The sequence below is a fragment of the Vombatus ursinus genome, unplaced genomic scaffold (assembly GCF_900497805.2).
Source record: "Vombatus ursinus unplaced genomic scaffold, bare-nosed wombat genome assembly UNPS02014779.1, whole genome shotgun sequence".
In the NCBI taxonomy this organism is placed as follows: Eukaryota; Metazoa; Chordata; class Mammalia; order Diprotodontia; family Vombatidae; genus Vombatus; species Vombatus ursinus.
In genome coordinates this window covers 58535583-58553270 of record NW_020954557.1, presented here as the reverse complement: position 1 = coordinate 58553270, position 17688 = coordinate 58535583, and the positions used below count along the sequence as shown (strand labels likewise).

The window sequence follows — 17688 nt, the reverse complement described above, 5'->3', positions numbered from 1 at the left end:
TCTAATTTACCTCTCTGTCCATTCTCTGTATGTCATTCAGTGTGTCTGTGTTTTTCTTACTGGGACTACCGGTTTCAAGTCAACAATCTGGCCCCAAAGCCCAGCGCAGGCCCATTCAGGGAAGGAATTTTAGATTGGATATTGAAAAAAAAATCCTATTTCTTCAAACAGATTTTAAAGTTGCATACCTATCTCAGAAATGTCTTTTTAAATCTGTTCCCTCCTAGTCCTACTGCTGACTCACGAGGTCAGGCTCTCATTACCTCTCTCCTGGATTATTGTAATAGTCTTCTAGCTGGTCTTCCTGCTTCTAGTCTCTTTCCTCTACAACCCATCCTCCACATAATTGCCAAAATAATCTTGCCGATGCATAGATCCGACCATATCACTCCCTTGCTGAAAAAAATTTCAATGGCTCCCTATTGCCTATGGGGGAAAAACACAAAGTCTTTATCTGTTTCTTGAGACCCTCCACAATCTGATCCCAACCTCATTTCATTCTGCTACTCTTTACATACTCTTTTCACACTCCTCACACACTGACTGTTCCCAGATATGATTCTGCTCCCTCCTATCTCTGTAAATTCAGGTGGGCCATCTTCTATGCTAACAAACCACTCCCTCTAAATCTCTGGCTATTGAAACCTCTTCTATCAAGACTCATCTCACTGGACACTTCTTCCCTGAATCCTTTCCTGATCATCCTTCCAACTCACTACTTAAAATGAATTCTCCTTCCTCAAATTTCTTATAGTTCTCTGGAGATCTTCTTTATATGAATCACATTCAATCTGATGTTGTACTTCTTTTTTTACAAGTCTTATGCCTCATTAGATTGTAATATCCTTGAGGGTAGATATTATATTGTATTTCATTTTTTAATTTCCTAACTGGTATAATAACCTGGCATAGAATAAGTTCATATTTTACAAAATCAAATTTAAAAAATCATAGACATTTAGACTAGGAAAAAAAACATACAGATGATTGAGTCTAATCCCCTCAACTTCCAAAGGAAGAAGCTGGGCTGTATTGTTGTTTGCTCTTCGTTCTTGAAGAGCACCATGACATCAGGGAGGTGATGCCATGACTTGTAAGTAAATTGGATTTAAGTGAGGGAGGGCTGTGCAAAGTCACCAGCCTCACTTTCTCTTCGGGAGCCATCTGGGTCCAGTTACAAGATACAGATCAGGACAACTGGAGATGGCACCCACCTGGGCTTTGGGTTTAAATTTTTCACTGCCTAAGATCACACCATTGGCAGTAGGTATAAGAGATACCATATCTCCTAATGAACTCCAGGGTCTTTTTTTTGGGGGGGGGGGTACATGATGTTGCATGGGAAAAAAAAACTTTAGTTCTTTCCTTTGAATAGTGATCTTTCTCAGCCTGTTTAATAGAGTTGCTGGGATGAATGGGGTCTAAGAGCCAAAGGAAGAAGATGCTTTGAATTTTGCTGCAAAGTGGGCCCAGACTATCCTGGAACAGGAAGGAGAGCTGAGAGGCCCTGTGATCAAAGTGACTAGATGACAAAAAAGAGAAGCTGGATCTGAAGCTCAGAAGTCTAGCTACCAGTCCCTCTACCACATCATTTTCAATACTGCCCACTACTAAGAATCACAATTATTGAAAGAAAACTAGGCAATGGGACTAGAGGCAAGTTTCTAAATTGAAAATATTCCCTTTTAATGTGGTGAGTAAGAAGGTGGGATGAGGGTCTGGAACTGAAAAATGAGGAAGTGTATCTTTCTTGGGACATCTAGGTCAGATTGCTACTGGGGTGTGGGTGGGGGTGAGGGGGTTTGCCCTCCTTTATTGAACTGCACTGATTTGAGGAAATGAATGAAAAACATTTATTTAGTGTTTAATATTTGCAAAGCACTATGCTAAACCCTGGATATATATAGATATAGATCTACATACATATACACGTGTGTATGTGAAAACAGGCAACATAGTCTCTTTCCCAACTAGTTTTTTCCCAACCCCATGAAATTTACCCCAAGGTGGGGCAGGGAAAGAGTAGTATGACATGTACCCAAATAAGTTTAGTTGTTTAAATAAGGCACAACCGATAAAATGGATAAAGATTATATTTTGGCTAAATAAATGTTTAGGAAAGAGATGTATGTATATGAGAATGAGAGAGATAGAGATCAAGAGTGAGAGATCTGAGATAGTATTGGGCAATTGCTATGTCACCCTGAGCAAGTAACAGAATCATAGTGTTAGAGCTAGAAGGAATCACAGATGTCATCTAATTCAATCATCTGACTGAATAGATAAGATCTAGAAAGGCTAAATGATTTGCCCAAGGTCATACAAGTAGAAAGTGGAAAAGTAGAGACTAGAGTCTAGGTCCTTTGGCTCACAGACTCCAAATTCAGCACGAGACTCTATATCTCCAAAGTCAGTACATTTACACCTCACCATGTTGCCCCCTAAGTCACTCAAATACTGTTTATCTCAATTTTTTTTTTGTCTGTGAAAGAATGCTACTACTTATCCTTTAGAGCTATGGTGAAAACATTTTTCAAACTTTAATGATCCATGTAAACAAGTTATTATAAGCTCATATGTGCATACTGCCCTCTTCAGTTCCTCATAAATAATTATTTTCCCCTTGAAATAAGCTTTCCATTTGAAATACCACTTCCTGTAATTTTCCCATATTATGGAAAATCAGTAGCCTTATCTTTTTTTTTTTTTTTTAACATAAGGCTAGATTGTATATACCTTGAAGGTACGGCTCTAAGTTCATTTCTTTTAGTCAAACAGGAGTGAAAAAGCTGCTCTAAACGATTAAAGGCACATCCTCTAGTTTGCATGTCTTAATGTTGTTATTGTTCAGTCATTCAATTGTTTCCAACTCTTTTTGACCCTATGGACCATACGATAGGGTTTTCTTGGCAAAGATATGGAAGTGGTTTGCCATTTCATTCTCCAATGGATTAAGGCAAACAGAGATTAAGTGACTTGCCCAGGGTCACACAGCTAGTAAGTATTTGAGGCCAGATTTAAACTCAGGTTATTTCTGACTTCAGGCCCACCACTCTATACCCTGAGCCACCTAGTTTCCTCTTGCATGTTTAGCAAAATGCAATTAATAGGTTTTTTAGAAATGGGGAAAAAAACCTGATAAACAGGAAAACTCTTTGTCATGACCCACTGATCCCTTACTGATCACCAAACTACAAAAAGCAGGCTTGATTTGCTTAGTGCAACAGAAATCAATTCATGACTAGAAGAAATGTCAAACAGAACATTTTTTCATCTCTCAGGTTAATGACTTGACAACCTTGAAAAAAATTCTAATCAAAGATGAATTCAACCTCCTTCTCTTCATTTTTTTAATATGAAAAAATGAGTCAGAGCCATACAAAAAGTACGGTCATGTCAAAGTGGCAGATTTCAGTCCTGTTTCTTACATTCTGTTAAATAGACTTTCGGAAGATTCCCTTTTTCTCCAGTTTACTTTCATAGGCTTTGAGGGATAAGCACTCATGTCTCTAGAGGACAGTAATAGCAGCTTCTGGACAAGGAGAAATGATTGGTCACTTTTTTTGGGGCGGCTGAGTGCCATTTTAAGACCAGATCAAATTGAAGTTTTGAAGAAGAAACTGATCTTGGGTAGAATCTGAATTGAATTGAGAACCCCAAAATAGAGGCCCTGGAGACAAACTTCTGCTAGTAGGGCATCTATAATAATGAAACTTGAGCTGAACTATGTGAAATAAATCTGTTTTGCATCTGAGTTGAGTAATCATTATCTAGTCAGAGCATGAACATTTGTTATTCAAAGAAACTCAGTTTGGCAAGGAAATAATATTTTTCATTTCATTTATGTTTCATAATGTGTGGTGTCTCATTCTAGATGAAGAAACAGCATAAAATTCAGCATTTGAATTTCAATCATGTCTTACAACCTGGGTAAGAACAATTCATGTTTTGGAAAAAATTAACTGTTAATTAAAACATTATTTAAAAGATATAAATCTTTTGTCGGCACTCATGTCTTTTTTTATGAAAACATAAAACATGCTGATTAGTAGATATACATCATATAATTGCCCAAGTGTCTGCAGTACACGTACTTATTATTTAATGGAAAAACCAATCAAAGGTTGTGCGTGGAAATACAAACAGCCCAGCTTGGGCCTTTATGATCCTCAAACACCCACCCCATGGGAGCATCAGTATTGAGAGTCCCTAAGTCTGAGCACAGGCTGCCTGTAATGAATCCCTTGGGATCTCCTCCCATTACAAGGGGCATGGTGGTGTAAGATCCTTCCTGTAATTATGTTGATGTCTTCTGCATATATGTATATACTCCAAGACCGTAGCCTTCAATTTTTGTTTGGGGGTAAACAAAGGCTGCCTTACTCCTTTCGTTCTCTGTCTCCCTAGGAAGAAGTAGTCGTTGGGTTAAAGGCCAGGAGGGCCAAAGGAAGCTCAAATTACTAGAAAAAATAGAGGAGAGCAAGGGAAAGAAGGTTTTACTTTTAAAAAATTTGGGGCAGATTTCTGGGGGAAGTACTGTTTGGAACAGTTTATATCCAGAAAAGGAAAGCAAAGTTTACTCAGAGAGCTAGATGAAAGGAACCAGAATAGACTGGACTTGGCAGATGTTTAAGAGTATGCATACAAAAGGAATAGTCTTCTAAGTTGGACAAGTCTGCACTCTGTATTTAGGTGAGCATATCTGTAATTGCCCAGGTGTATAGAGTTTATACTCTTATCTATTTTTGCTGGAAACAGTGCACCAGAGAGGATGGAGTGCTGGGTTTGGAGTCAGAAAGGCCTGGGTTCAAATCTTGACTCTCAAGTCCTGACTCAGACAGGTTAGCTGTGTGACCCTTTGCAAAATTCTTAATCACCATGGTCTTCAGGCCACTTTCTAGTTCTTATAAATTAAGTCATAGAAGCAAATGGAGAGAATTTCCACACGCTGCCCCTTCCTCCCTGTCAAAATTCCCTACACCGACAAAATGCTTCAAGTATACATTGCCATCACCGTAGTATAATAATTTTTGTTGCCTTGAAGAACTATCATTGCGGTAGTAGTACTACTTTGTACATTGTATGCAGTAGGTGCTTACTAAATGTTGAATTGAATTCAATAATAAGTTACTATGAGGAAGATTATAGGGGATGAGGGTTATAACATCCAAGATCTAGAGCTGGAAGGGACCCTGGAGGGGAAAGGTTACTAATACTCAAAATGATAGTTTAAAAAGAAAAGAAAAAAAGAAAGCCCTAAAATGGTGGCAGCAAAGACCTCTATGCTTCATTCCTTGACATAAGGCACTCTGATTAAGTAGATAGAGGGCTAGACTTGGAATCAGGAAGATATAGATTCAAATCTCTCAAATCCCTATTAGTTATGTGACCTTGAGCAAATCTCTTGGCCTCTCAGTCATCAGTTTCCTCATCTGTAGAATGAGATGATTGGACTAAATGATCACTAAGTTCTAAATTGATTATTTTCCTTTCCCTCCAGCCACAAAAAGGGGCTTTTAGGGAGTCCAGGATCTCAACGTCCTATACCATGGTGTTTGGCCATCCCACTATACCACCATTTTGCTAGCCTATGGTTAAACAGTGGAGGAACTTTCTTAAAAAGGAAGAAAGAATGGGAGGGTCCATATAACTTGCAATCCCTTCCCCCACCCCACCAAAGTGATATGAGGAATCTCTGCTACCAAGATTCTTGGAATACCCTAACTCTCTCCATTTCACTATAAAGAGATGGGCAGGAAAAGTATGAAGTCAATGAAGTTTGCTGTTGATGCTACTTGCCATGCCAAGGAAATTTATATTGGTCCAGATATAATTTAGGTTCTACTAATAACAAAAATTAATCATCTGAAAAAAAGAAATCTAATGACTTTTATCATTTAAAATTATGTTTTTAGGAGAATTTGTGTTTGTAGGGAAACTCTCTAAGACTGTTAAGTTGCAGAACATTTTTAATATGCAATGGTAGATAGAATCCCTTCCCTCACTGGGAATTCTCCAGACTAATGAAATCACAGGTCTGGATCAAAAAAAACAAAACAAAAATAACCCCCAATACTACAAATGCTCTTTAAACATAGCAAATAACTAATGATAATGTATTATTGTTGGTGGCAAAAGATAAACAAGTGAGTGGTAAGCCCAATACAGAGCTGGGACAACCTGGGTTCAAGGCCTACCTCTGACGTCTGGCTATGTGACTTCGGGCAAAAACATTCAACCTCTCAAAGACTCCAGGTAATTCTCAAATACTTTAAATTGCAGAATCCTTGTTAATCTGCATTGGTAGAGGGAGTTTCCTATGTCAATTAAATCACAGGACTGGTTAAAAAAAAGATGGAGGAGGTGAGTGTGCTTTGCACTGTTTTTCTAGGAGTGGTAAAGGATTGATTCTCGTTCTCTCACATATTTCTTCTTGTGACCCATGCCAGGTGCTCATGAGGCAGCTGGTTCAGGCTGGGACCAGGTGCTTGGTCATGAAGTCAACTGATATTAACTGGCCCAAATCAACCATGTTGACCTCATGAACATGATATTCTAACCAACTCTGCTCTCTATTATAGTTAACGTTTGGATGTCTAAATGAATAGAATTAACACATTTGCCATGTCCATACTGTAATCCACATCTACGTTCTTCCCTACTGTGGGCATTTCTACCCGGAGCATAAAATATTGGACAAATAACATTGTCCTGTATTATGCTGACATTGGTTTGAAATGATTACTTAAAATAGTCATGCCATAAAAATGCCCTTTCCCTCTATATATTTATGTAATAAAGGAAATCTCATTCCCTTAAAGCATTAAAGAAATTTTGTTGTTGTTATTGTTTGGTCATTTTTCAGTTATGCCTGACTCTTTGTGACTCCATTTGGGGTTTTCTTGGCAAAATTACTGAAGTGGTTTGCCATTTTCTTCTCCAGCTTATTTCGCAGATGAGGAAACTGAAGCAAACAGATGATTCTTCCTGATTCCAAGCCTGACACTCTATCTATTATACCATCATTAAAGATAGTACACCAAAAAGTATTAGGAAATAGAATTAAGGTGAGAAAGAAATATGTAGTATAAAGGATTGGTTCACAAACCAACTGGAATGGAGTAAACTGTATGCTTTGATATTTTCCCCAATAATATTATTGTGTTTTTTAATAATATAAATTAATTGCTATTAGATAGATGAATGTAGTATGCATGGTAGGGATAGGAAATTAAAACCATGAAATTGTTTCCCTGGGTCCCTAGAGATTTAATTATCTATTATAAGGAAGTGTAAGAGAAATAAGTTAAATTGAGTTCCATTAGGCGCTTTTCTCCTGGAAGTATAGCAACTTAAATATCACATGTACCTTTTTCAAAGTTGATAGGCTTTCAGGTAGCTGTTTACAATATGTTATTCATAATAACTATCTGGGTGATATCTGAAAGATTGTCTGAAACAACATTTTATTGTTGCATATTATGAGAAAAGGGAGGCATTTCCATGGAGACTGGTGTGAACTGTCATGCCATTTACACACATGATTACATTTGGTATAATATAGCCCCTTTGTGGAAATATTTAGAAATGTCTTCTGTGCTGCATCAGATGGAGCTCTGAGTCCTGAGGTAACCCCTTGGTGATTCAAAGATTCCTGCATGGAGCAAGGCCTCCACTTCCCTAAGGATTTCCTGAGATGTCCAGAAGGATAAAAGTCTCAATTTCCCAAGAAAATAAGCACAAAACAGGGGAGCCAACTAGCCACAGGGGAGCCAACTAGCCACAGGCTAGCCACTCAAGGGGATGGTATTTCCTGTTCCCCACGTGGTAGTGCAATAGCTAAGAGAGATATCCATTGGAATTTCTTTTGTGGGTGCAATTAGTGACAGATGATTGGAAAGGAATAAGGGACTCTGCCTTTCTTACAACAGTAAAGAAACCCTGAGTGAGCTCTGGGATAGAGAGGTTTTCCCACTACTCCCATTTCCCACAGAGCTTCTTTCACTGACTAGGTAGAAAAAGAGACACTGTTAATGTGTTCCCAATTAACTGTCAGCAGCTTCTATGACAAGTCACCTACCGTTTGCCATTTGGCTTTTGATCTTTCAGCTTCAAATTTGGCAACTTCTTTACGGTCATGAAAAGATACTAGCAGCTTCCATATGCAAAGCAGGACCACCCCAATAAGAAGAATGGCAAGAGATACCCCCAACATGATCATTGGAATGTTGGGAGGCTTCGGACAATCTGTGGAAACAAAACAAGTCTTGTTTAGAATGTAGATCGTAAGTACATTTCCCCCACTGACAGAGGGTAAGGATTCCCACTCAGGTTTTCTAATTGTATCTTTCATAAAGTAAAGGGGAAAATAATGAGGCTCCATCCTTCTAGTTTAGCTTAAAGATTTTTTTAATGGGTAGGTAATTTGGGGCAGTACATCCCTCTATGTTCAAAATTTTATCCTTAAATAGAAGAAAAAAGAAGAATTTATATATGCTGAATAATTTGAACATTTCCTTGATGGTTGACTCAGTGTTACTTAAGAATTAGCAGTGCATATGGAAAATTAATAGTGAGGATAACATGGTTCATAGGCTAAAATACAAATGTGCAATCCTAAGGATAAGTGGTCAGGCAAACAACTAAATATCCATTTGTCATTCATTCTTGGTTTTCCTTTGCCATACAAAAATCTAGGATCATAGAGTTAATGCTGGGAAGAAATTTAGAGGCCATGTAATCTAACCCCTTCAACTAGTTTCAAGAATACAACAAAAAATTCAAACAAGACAATTCCTCTAAATATTTTGTCCTGGAACTATTAGTGTCTTAGAGCTAAGAGCAAGCATCTATTTAATTCCCTCATTTTACAGATAAGGAAATAAGGGTCCAGACTGATGAAGTGAATCCTTTGAAGACATTTAGCAAGGATAAGAACCCAAGTGTCCTGTTATGTAATCCAATGCTCTTCACATTATACCACTTCCTTTGGAAAGTAAAGAGAAGATCCTGTCTTTCAAATTTTATTCTGTTTCCCCATTACCGAGTGCCATGTGTATGAAGGTACTCTTTAAATATTACTCTGGCTCTGCTAATGATACCAAGGGTAATTTTAAATTCAAATAACCTTTCCTTCTATTAGTCAACTAATATTGATGGCAAAATAAGCAATAGTTCTTACAGTATGCCTTAGAGATATGATACATTTCTTAACAAAACATTGTAACTAAATTCCTCTTTTCCTGGTATAAAAATAGGATGTGAGAAATTATCATGAAAAAAGATCTGCAAAATTCTGCAGAAAGTGATATCAAACATGAAAACCAGTCATGCTTATTCAAATCTTGATCGATTCAATTGAACAAACATTTATTAATGGAATGTAACAGAAAGGGATTTATCAAGTGCTTACTATGTGCTGAACACTGTACTAAGTGTGAGAGATATAAACAGAAAAGTGAGACAGTCCATGCCCTCAAGAAGCTCACCTTCTAATTGCCCAAGACAACATATATAGGATGTTTCAAACAGAAAAACAATTTATACTATTGTAAAAATGAACAGTTCTGAAAGGCCTCAAAACTCTGATCAGTACAAGTATCAATCATGGTTTCAGAGGATGTATGATGAAGAACATTACCCAATTTTGGCAAAGAGATAGGCTAAACTGGACTAAATGGCAGGATGAGACATACATTTTTGTATGTGGCTATATTGGCTAAATGGGGGATTTGTCTTACTTAACTAAGCAAGTTTTGTTTTTCTTTTTACTTTCTACCCAGGGAGGGATGTTGGGAAGGAAAGAAAACAAAGGATTTTTATGAAAGAAAAATAAAAGAAGATTCAGCTTCATTGTTGATGGAAAGGCCAGGAAGTACTTAGGGTCTGGATCTTGGGGATCAATGGCAGGGTAGATGATCCCCAGCTAATGATATCAAGAATAGAGTAGTGGAACCATAGTTTGGGATAGAGTGGGACACTGGGTTACCTCAAGCAGAGATTGGGATGGGGTACTAGAGATTAAAAAAAAACACCAGATTTTCTTTATTTCCTGCTCTCACAGAGCTCACAGTGTAATTTAGGGAAAATGAAATGTATATACACAATGATTACAATTCAAGGAAGGGTGTGATAACTGTAACAGAATGATCTTAGTGGAAATTTCAGTAGAGAGAGAAAACTTTCACATGACAGTTTGAGGGAAGGATTCATTGAGGAGATGGCCCTTGAGGGGAACTCTAAACAAAGGGAAGGGTGTCAAAAGAAAGATACTGTGAGATCGTGGGAGACGACACAAGCAAAGGCATAGAGACAGCACGTGGAAGAGGAGAATGGGGCCAGAAAAGAGTTCAGTTTGTCTGTAATATAGGAATTTAATGAGTAGTGTTATACATATGAGAGAAATATGTCATGCAGCTTCTATGAAAAAGGATCTATAGCAGTTCTGAATCTGGGTGGGCCTAATGACCCCCTAACAGCATGATGCCTGGTCTGCATTCTTTTGTTCTCCAGCCAGAAGATTCATGTTGCCAGTAAATGCCTTGTAAGGGGATTATAAAGAATTAAGTAAGGGACCTAATGAAAAGGTTTGGGTATGTATTGAAGATCTGAAGATTGCATTCCAGCAAAAATAATGAAATAGGGCTGTATTTAATGGGTTAGTGACACCCCATTGAAGCAAGCAGCAGGTCTGTGTGCCATTGAGAATATGTGTGTGTCCTGCTCCAAACCTACATCTCTGACTTAAGTAATGACTGGGGAGGAAGACCCCATAGCAACTGCCTGTAGTAATGAAAACCCAGGGAGAATTGTACCTAAGCACCTGCAGTCAGAATATGAATTAGGAAAGCTCTTCAATACAGGTAAATGGGCTTGGGCAGCAGAAATTATTAGTCTGAAACATCTAAAGTCAAAGTCAATCACATCTACATCTTAAGAAAATATTTTAGTCTAAACATGGTTGAAGGAGAGAGAGACAGATTCAGTCAAGTCAATGAGCATTTATTAAACACCTACTATGTGCCAGCCACTGTGCTGAGCACTGGAATGCAAAGAAAGGCAAAAACCAAACCAAACCTCCTCCCCCAAAAAATAGTCCCTTCTCTTGAGGAGCTTTCCATCACAGACACACAGAGAAAGACAGAGTTAGAGACAGAGACACAAAAAGAGAAAGATAGAGAGGCAAAGAGAGAGAATGCATGTGCACAATATTCATTTCTATCCTTTATGTTTCCTTTTGCTTTTCAGAAACTAAGATTTGGGCAGCAAGAGTGTAGAGGAAAGAGCACTGAACTAGCAGACAGGCTCTAGCCCTGGCTCTTTAACCTACATAGATATTTCTTCACCTCTTTGGCGCTTACTTTCCCCACCTGGACTATAACATCATAGATTTTTAAGGCTGGATGATCCTCGGGGAATATCCAGTTGAACTATGTCATTTTACAGAAAAGTGAATTTCCTGACAACCACACAGGCAACCCAGGGGCAGAGCTGGCAGCTGGGTGGTACAGTGGATAGAGCACCGGGCTTGGAGTCAGGAAGATCCGAGTTCAAACCCAGTCTCAGAATTTACTAGCTGTGTGACTCTGGGCAAGTCATTTAATCTCTGTTTGCCTCAGTTTCCTCATTTGTAAAAGGGGGATAATTGTAGGACTACCTCCCAGAATTGTTGGATCAACTGAGATAATAATTATAAAACACTTTACCTTCCATTAAGTGGCTTGTCTGCACACACACACAGGGGGTGGGGTGGGGTAGAATTTGTTTCTCAGGCAATCCCGTCTTTTAATTTTAGATAAGGCTTCCTAAGGCATATTTTTCATAGAATGTAGCTTGTAAACAGCTTTTTATAACAACTTCTTTTTATAAGAGTAAAAGTATCTTTAGAAATTCATTTCTATAGAATACTTCATTAACATTTATATGAGTTTTTTGCTGAGTATGATAAACTGTTGTATTTTCATTGGTTTTTTTTTAAAAAATTCCTTTTTTGTTTTTCATTTAAAAAAATTTTTTTTTCCTTTTGGAATTAGGTATTGCCTGAAAAACAAGTCATGCTTGTACAGTCTTATATAAAATCAAATAGCACAAAAAGAAATTTATTTAAGACATATTTTGAAGATGACTTCAACTTTAATACAAGCTCTCTGTTTTCATTTTTGTACGATGCCTGTGGGGGGGGCGGGGAAGCGACAGTTATTTTACTAGGACATTGTGAAGTGTTTCTGTGTTTTGTGATCATGTAATTTACTAATGTTTGTAGATTTTTATATCTGTATATTTCTTATGAGCTTTGTTTATTTATCCATTACCTGGATGAAATGTCCATAAGAAACAGTTACAGGAAACAACTGAGGCCTTATTAACTAACCCACATCCAGCTGGAGGGGGGCATAGGCTAGGAAGACTGGGAGGGCAGAATAGTCTAATAGGGCCCCAGACTTAATCAAAAAAAGTGTTTTTAAAGTTTTCTTTGACATTGTTCTTGTCCCAACATTTATATTAATAGAATCTGGGCACCAAGTTATTTAAGTTTTTTTTTTCTGCAACATGTACATTTCTTAACAAAGTTTATTATGGCTATTAACAGTGTTTTATTTCCTGATTCATATCAAATGCTCTTGTATCAAGTCCATGGAATCTAAGTAAACTTAGATCAAAGTTTAAAAAAGTAAAATATTTCAGATTTTGTACAAAAAATTTATAAAGCACTAAGCACAGTGCTGGCACCTAGTGAGCACTATATAAAGGTTATTCCCTTTCTCTGCTTTGAATCATAGAATTGTAGACTGCAAGCTAGAACAGGCCTGGAGGGTCATCTCTTCCAACTCCATCATTTTTCAGATGAGGAAATGGGCACCCAGAGATGCTAAATGACTTTTCCATGGCCGCACAGGTAAGGTAACTGAGCCAGGATTCATATCCACATCTTCTGAATGCAAACCCAACATTCTTTCCCCTCCACTTGGAATCCCTATTACACTCCAACACTCGGCTCAATTCCTTCCCTGATGTTTCCCAATGGGTAGAGCTCTCCCCTGCCCAATCACTTGGTATAAAATTTGTATTTATTTATATACATTTGGGTTTATATACCTCCGGGTTTCTCTCTCCTCCTCTCCCAATAGACAAAGCTCCTTGAAGGTCCAGACTGTTTCACTTTTTTTTTTGTATCCCCAGTGCCCAGCAGCACCTGTTTCCTGCCCCAGTTCATTCACCATCCACATTCCAGTAGATAGAGTGAACCCAATGGAAGAGATGCTGCAGAAAGTTCTTTCCTTCAGTCTTCCTGTCAATTTCCCTTTCTTCTTTTCCCCTCCTGGCTAGATCTTGACTCACTTATCTCATGGGAAGGATTCCAGGGCCCCCATTCTACTCTGACCCTCTGTCTTACTTTCCCTATGGGCCTTGCTCCTACAGTGCTATTGTGGGAGGGTGGTGGCTATTCACCCAGCTAAAATGACTAGATACAATCCTTCTAGTAAGATAGAAGACCTTGCCACTGTGCTCTATGGGCCACTGAGTCTTATAATCTATCCTATCCTTTTGTCCATCTGGCTTTACTATTTTTCTTGCTGCTGTGCTATCCAGATCTCCAGGTATTATCATGGTACCTGTGGATGCACTTTTAGGGATTCCTGGGCATTGCCATCACTTTGCTGCTGAAACCTGATGGGTCTCCAGGCCTTTCTATCCACTCTGAAGATGGGTCCTTATTTATGTATTGTCTTGCCATATTAGAAAATGGGTTCCTGGAGAATAGGGATTGTTTTGCTTTTCTATTTGTATTCCACCCACTTAGCACAGCGTTTGTGAGATAGTTAATGCGCAATAAGTGCTTTTTCATTTGTTCATTCATTAATTCATCATTCATTCATTCCTAATAACTGGCACATAGTAGGTACTTATTGAATAAAACTGAATGAATATGAAACCACTCAATCAGTGTTTATCTGATTACATTTATTTATCTGCAGAATTAGATTTCTTAGAATATCTGATTTGAATTTATATACTAATTTACCTATCTTCTGTATCATTAGTTAAGCTGTTGGTTATCCTTTCCTCTTGGCATCCCCCTGGTTACACTCCCATTAACCATTACCCCAACCCACAGCCAACATTCAGTGTGGTACACCTTGTCATAAGAACCTAATCTTGTTAACCTTTCTCATTAGGAGATCATTTGAAACATATTCAAGCCTTTGAATGAATGTCTCTCCATTCTTTGGAAGGCACACATTCAATACAGCATTACACCAGAAATTTGGAAATGCTTCTTCTTGCAAGTGATGCAAAAATGTATTCAAGTTCTTTTTTTCCTTTTGTAAATAATATCTGTGGCCACTGACAATACATTTAAAGATATTTACCTTTCTGGTTTATGCTATGAAGGACTGTTCTTCCCTCTTTATCTGTGGTCATCAGGAATGTAATAAGGCAGTCATTTTCCCCTTGCAAAGAGCAGGAAACAGAATTTTCCTTTGAGAAATCTGCAGGGAAAGGAGCCATCCACCAGGTCAAATGCAATTTAAACATTGATGAGGAGTAACAACACATGGCATAGATGAATATTAGATTAACACACAAAAGAAAGATTTCAGCAGTTGCAGTATGGGAATTAGAAATATCTGAGGGATAGGAGAGTTTTAATGCTACTTTCAAACTTTTCTCCCCTTTCTCTCCAAGCGAGTTTTAAAGTTTTCCTCATGTTTCAGGAAATGGTTCCAGGTGTCCCCCATCAGCACTGACCATCAAATGCCCCTATCAATCTGCTATACTCTGAATCTCAATGCATTGAAAATACTTCCAAGGCAGGTGCCACCAGCTGCCTGGGGAATAGAAGAGTCCTGATTATAGTAAAGAGTGAGCAGTATATTCTCTTCAGCTGGGAGGTTCTGGAGAATGAAATTCTTTGGGATTACATTTCAGAGGAGATAATTCACATATTAAACTGATACTGATACTTTGAAAAGGGATATTCATTTATTTCACCCACAATGCAGCTCCAGAAGACCAGTGTGGCATGCACTGTCACAAGAGTAAACATAACTTAACAGAAATCCAGGGATTGTGGAAGCATATGATTCAAGGGCCAATGAATAAAGGAGTAACCTGAGCTAACAGTTTGCCCTCCATTTTAGTTGGCCTAGGACCTAATACATTTCTGTAAGAGAATGCAATCCTACTTTTCTCAAACTTCTCCCAAATAGTGAACCTTTCAGGCTGAGCTCATTCAAGAGGAAGGAACAAAAATCTAGTGCAGAAAATGAAAAGAAAGTAATATAATTATACCCAGGCTATGTCCCTTTCTAGTCACAACTTCTAGACCAATGGCTTCTATGTAGGATTTTTTCCCCAGAAACCGTTGTGTTTGATAGTTGTTTCCATAAGACTGGCCTTTATAAACCAGAAGGTTATTTTCAGTGTTTCTGTTACCAAATATGGCTTTTAGGTGACTTCTAATCTGCTTCATTTATTGATTTGTCAATAAAGTTTTCACTCAGCCCTTCTATGTGATTTTTTTCTGATGCCAGAGAGGAATAACTAAATTTTGGTTAACTTTGGACATTTATTTTGTTTGTAACTCCCCAGACTGTTTAGAATGGATACTTTTTTTCCTACTGTATTTTAAAAAGTATAAAAGCTCATTCTTTCAGGGCTAAGGTATGTCAAGCATTATTTACCCACCTTGCCCAAGGACTTGATAAGATCTTAGATCTAGAATGTGACCTAGATCTGGACCTCAGAAGCTATCTCGTCTAACTCCTTCATTTTACAGATGAGGAGCTTGAAGCTTAAACTGGTCACACAAGTAGTAAATATCAGAGTGGGTGATCTGAACCCAAATCCTCCAAACTCAGTGTACTTTTTACCATATCCCACTGCCTCCAGTATGGTATAACAGGAAACTTGTCAAGCAAATTCAAAGTATAAATAAGATTTCAGGGGAGTTACTTCAACTGAGATTATAAACTGATTTTGGAAACTTCATAAACAATTCTTTACTTATGGATAATTAATATAGTATTTATACATTTCTTATATTGTCTTTAAAACAGAATCTAAGAACCTTTTGCCTTTCTTTGTATCTGCAGCATGGAGCAAAGTACCTGGCACATCATAAATGTTTAATAAATGTTTGTTAGCTGACTTTTCTAGATAATACAGATAATACTTTGTTAACTTAATGGGAGATATTGCCTCCACTGGAAAGTCATAGTATTGAATTAAGTATATACTCTATCGCTTCACTTATGTATGGATGCCTCAGTGTGGTGTGGAGCTGACTCTGGATTCTCAAAGGTTCTACCAGTGGAGTACTAGATCAATTCTCAGAGGTTTTACCAATGGAGTACCAGCTCTGGCAAATGGTGCCAAACTATCAAGGGTGTGCTTAGTGAGGCAATTGTCCTAGGACCAATCCAGCTAAAATAGAAGAAGCTTATCACCAGATTGCCTCAAGGGTGTTAAATTTTTTGGCCACAGCAGTTCTTAAAGACTTTCTACTAAATGTTAGAAAGGTTACCATCTTGATTGGTAGTGGGATAACCAATGCTGACAAAATTGTAGATGTTAAAGTGTATATTCCATAATTCAGACTTCTCACTAATTTCAAATAGACATTTGCGGTTATTGAGAAGCAATGACATTTGCTTGTAATAGGAGTTCTTCTGATGAGTTAGTCCCTCTCTCACTTATGGAACTGGTCTTCCTTCTATTTCCTTGTTAAATTCCTCTTAGTATATTTCATCTAAAAAAAGGGAATTGCCTCATGGACTGGGTATCACAGTTCCTCTCAGTTGAGTGATATTAATCCTGTTTTTTTGTTGGAGGTTTTTTAAATGGAAAAATCTGAAGCAAGGGGAGGCTTAAATTACTTTGTCAAGATCATTTAGTTTTAATGGAACCGGTAATATGACCTGTGAGTCCTTATTCCCGATAATGCTTTAATTATTCCAGGACTCGTTTTCACTAAAGTTACTTCTCCAGTTTTAGACTTTTTTTTTAAGTGTTTGGGTTTTGAAATGGGTGTTATCAAATGTGATACTCAGGATTCTAGCCTCTGCTATGAATTTGCATAATTAGCAACTGTTTTCTTTTGTAGCTCCGTGGTCTTCAGGCCTTTTTTTCACTGCTGTGGTAGCCCTCCGCACTACTCCTGAATGTTACAGTGTAAACAAAATTTCAGGCAATGAGAATCAGAAAAAAAAAAGGCCTATGGAAGACAGGTAAAATGGCAGGAATTGGGGGGAGGGAAGAGATGAAAGACTATAAAAGTCCTACTTTGCTGGATTGATATAACCCTCCTTTAAAATCAGAAATTTCTACAAGGGTTTTGAAGTACTATGATAGAGGGATTGAATTTGAATTTATCTTTTGGTAAAGCATAAATAAACACTTTTAAGGCACAATTATCCAGACTTAATTATAACAGCCTATGGCAAAAAGACACTTGCCCAGTAGCTGAGTAACAGCATATGCTAGGCTAATTATTAAGGATGACGATTTAATTTACTTTACTATCTGTAAAGGGGTGGGAAACTGGATCATTAAAATACCTTCTGGGCTTTCAAATATCCTTTACTTATTTTCAAAGTGGATCTTGGTATATTTAGATTTGGAAGGGATCTCAAAGGCCAACTAATTCAACCCCTTCATTTTATGTATGTGCAAAGGGACAGCTAG

General features: G+C 37.8%; 1 protein-coding gene across 1 annotated transcript in view; it reads right to left on the bottom strand.

Moving 5' to 3' along the window:
• The window catches only part of ITGB6 (integrin subunit beta 6), a 95012-nt gene that overhangs the window by 4536 nt on the left and 72788 nt on the right, over window positions 1–17688 (bottom strand). Inside the window, exons 14-15 of the mRNA XM_027866022.1 lie at window positions 14373–14492; window positions 8081–8247 (exon numbers count right to left, since the gene is read on the bottom strand). Of these exons, the coding sequence (XP_027721823.1) occupies window positions 8081–8247; window positions 14373–14492 (287 nt within the window). The remainder of the gene's footprint in view (window positions 1–8080; window positions 8248–14372; window positions 14493–17688) is intronic.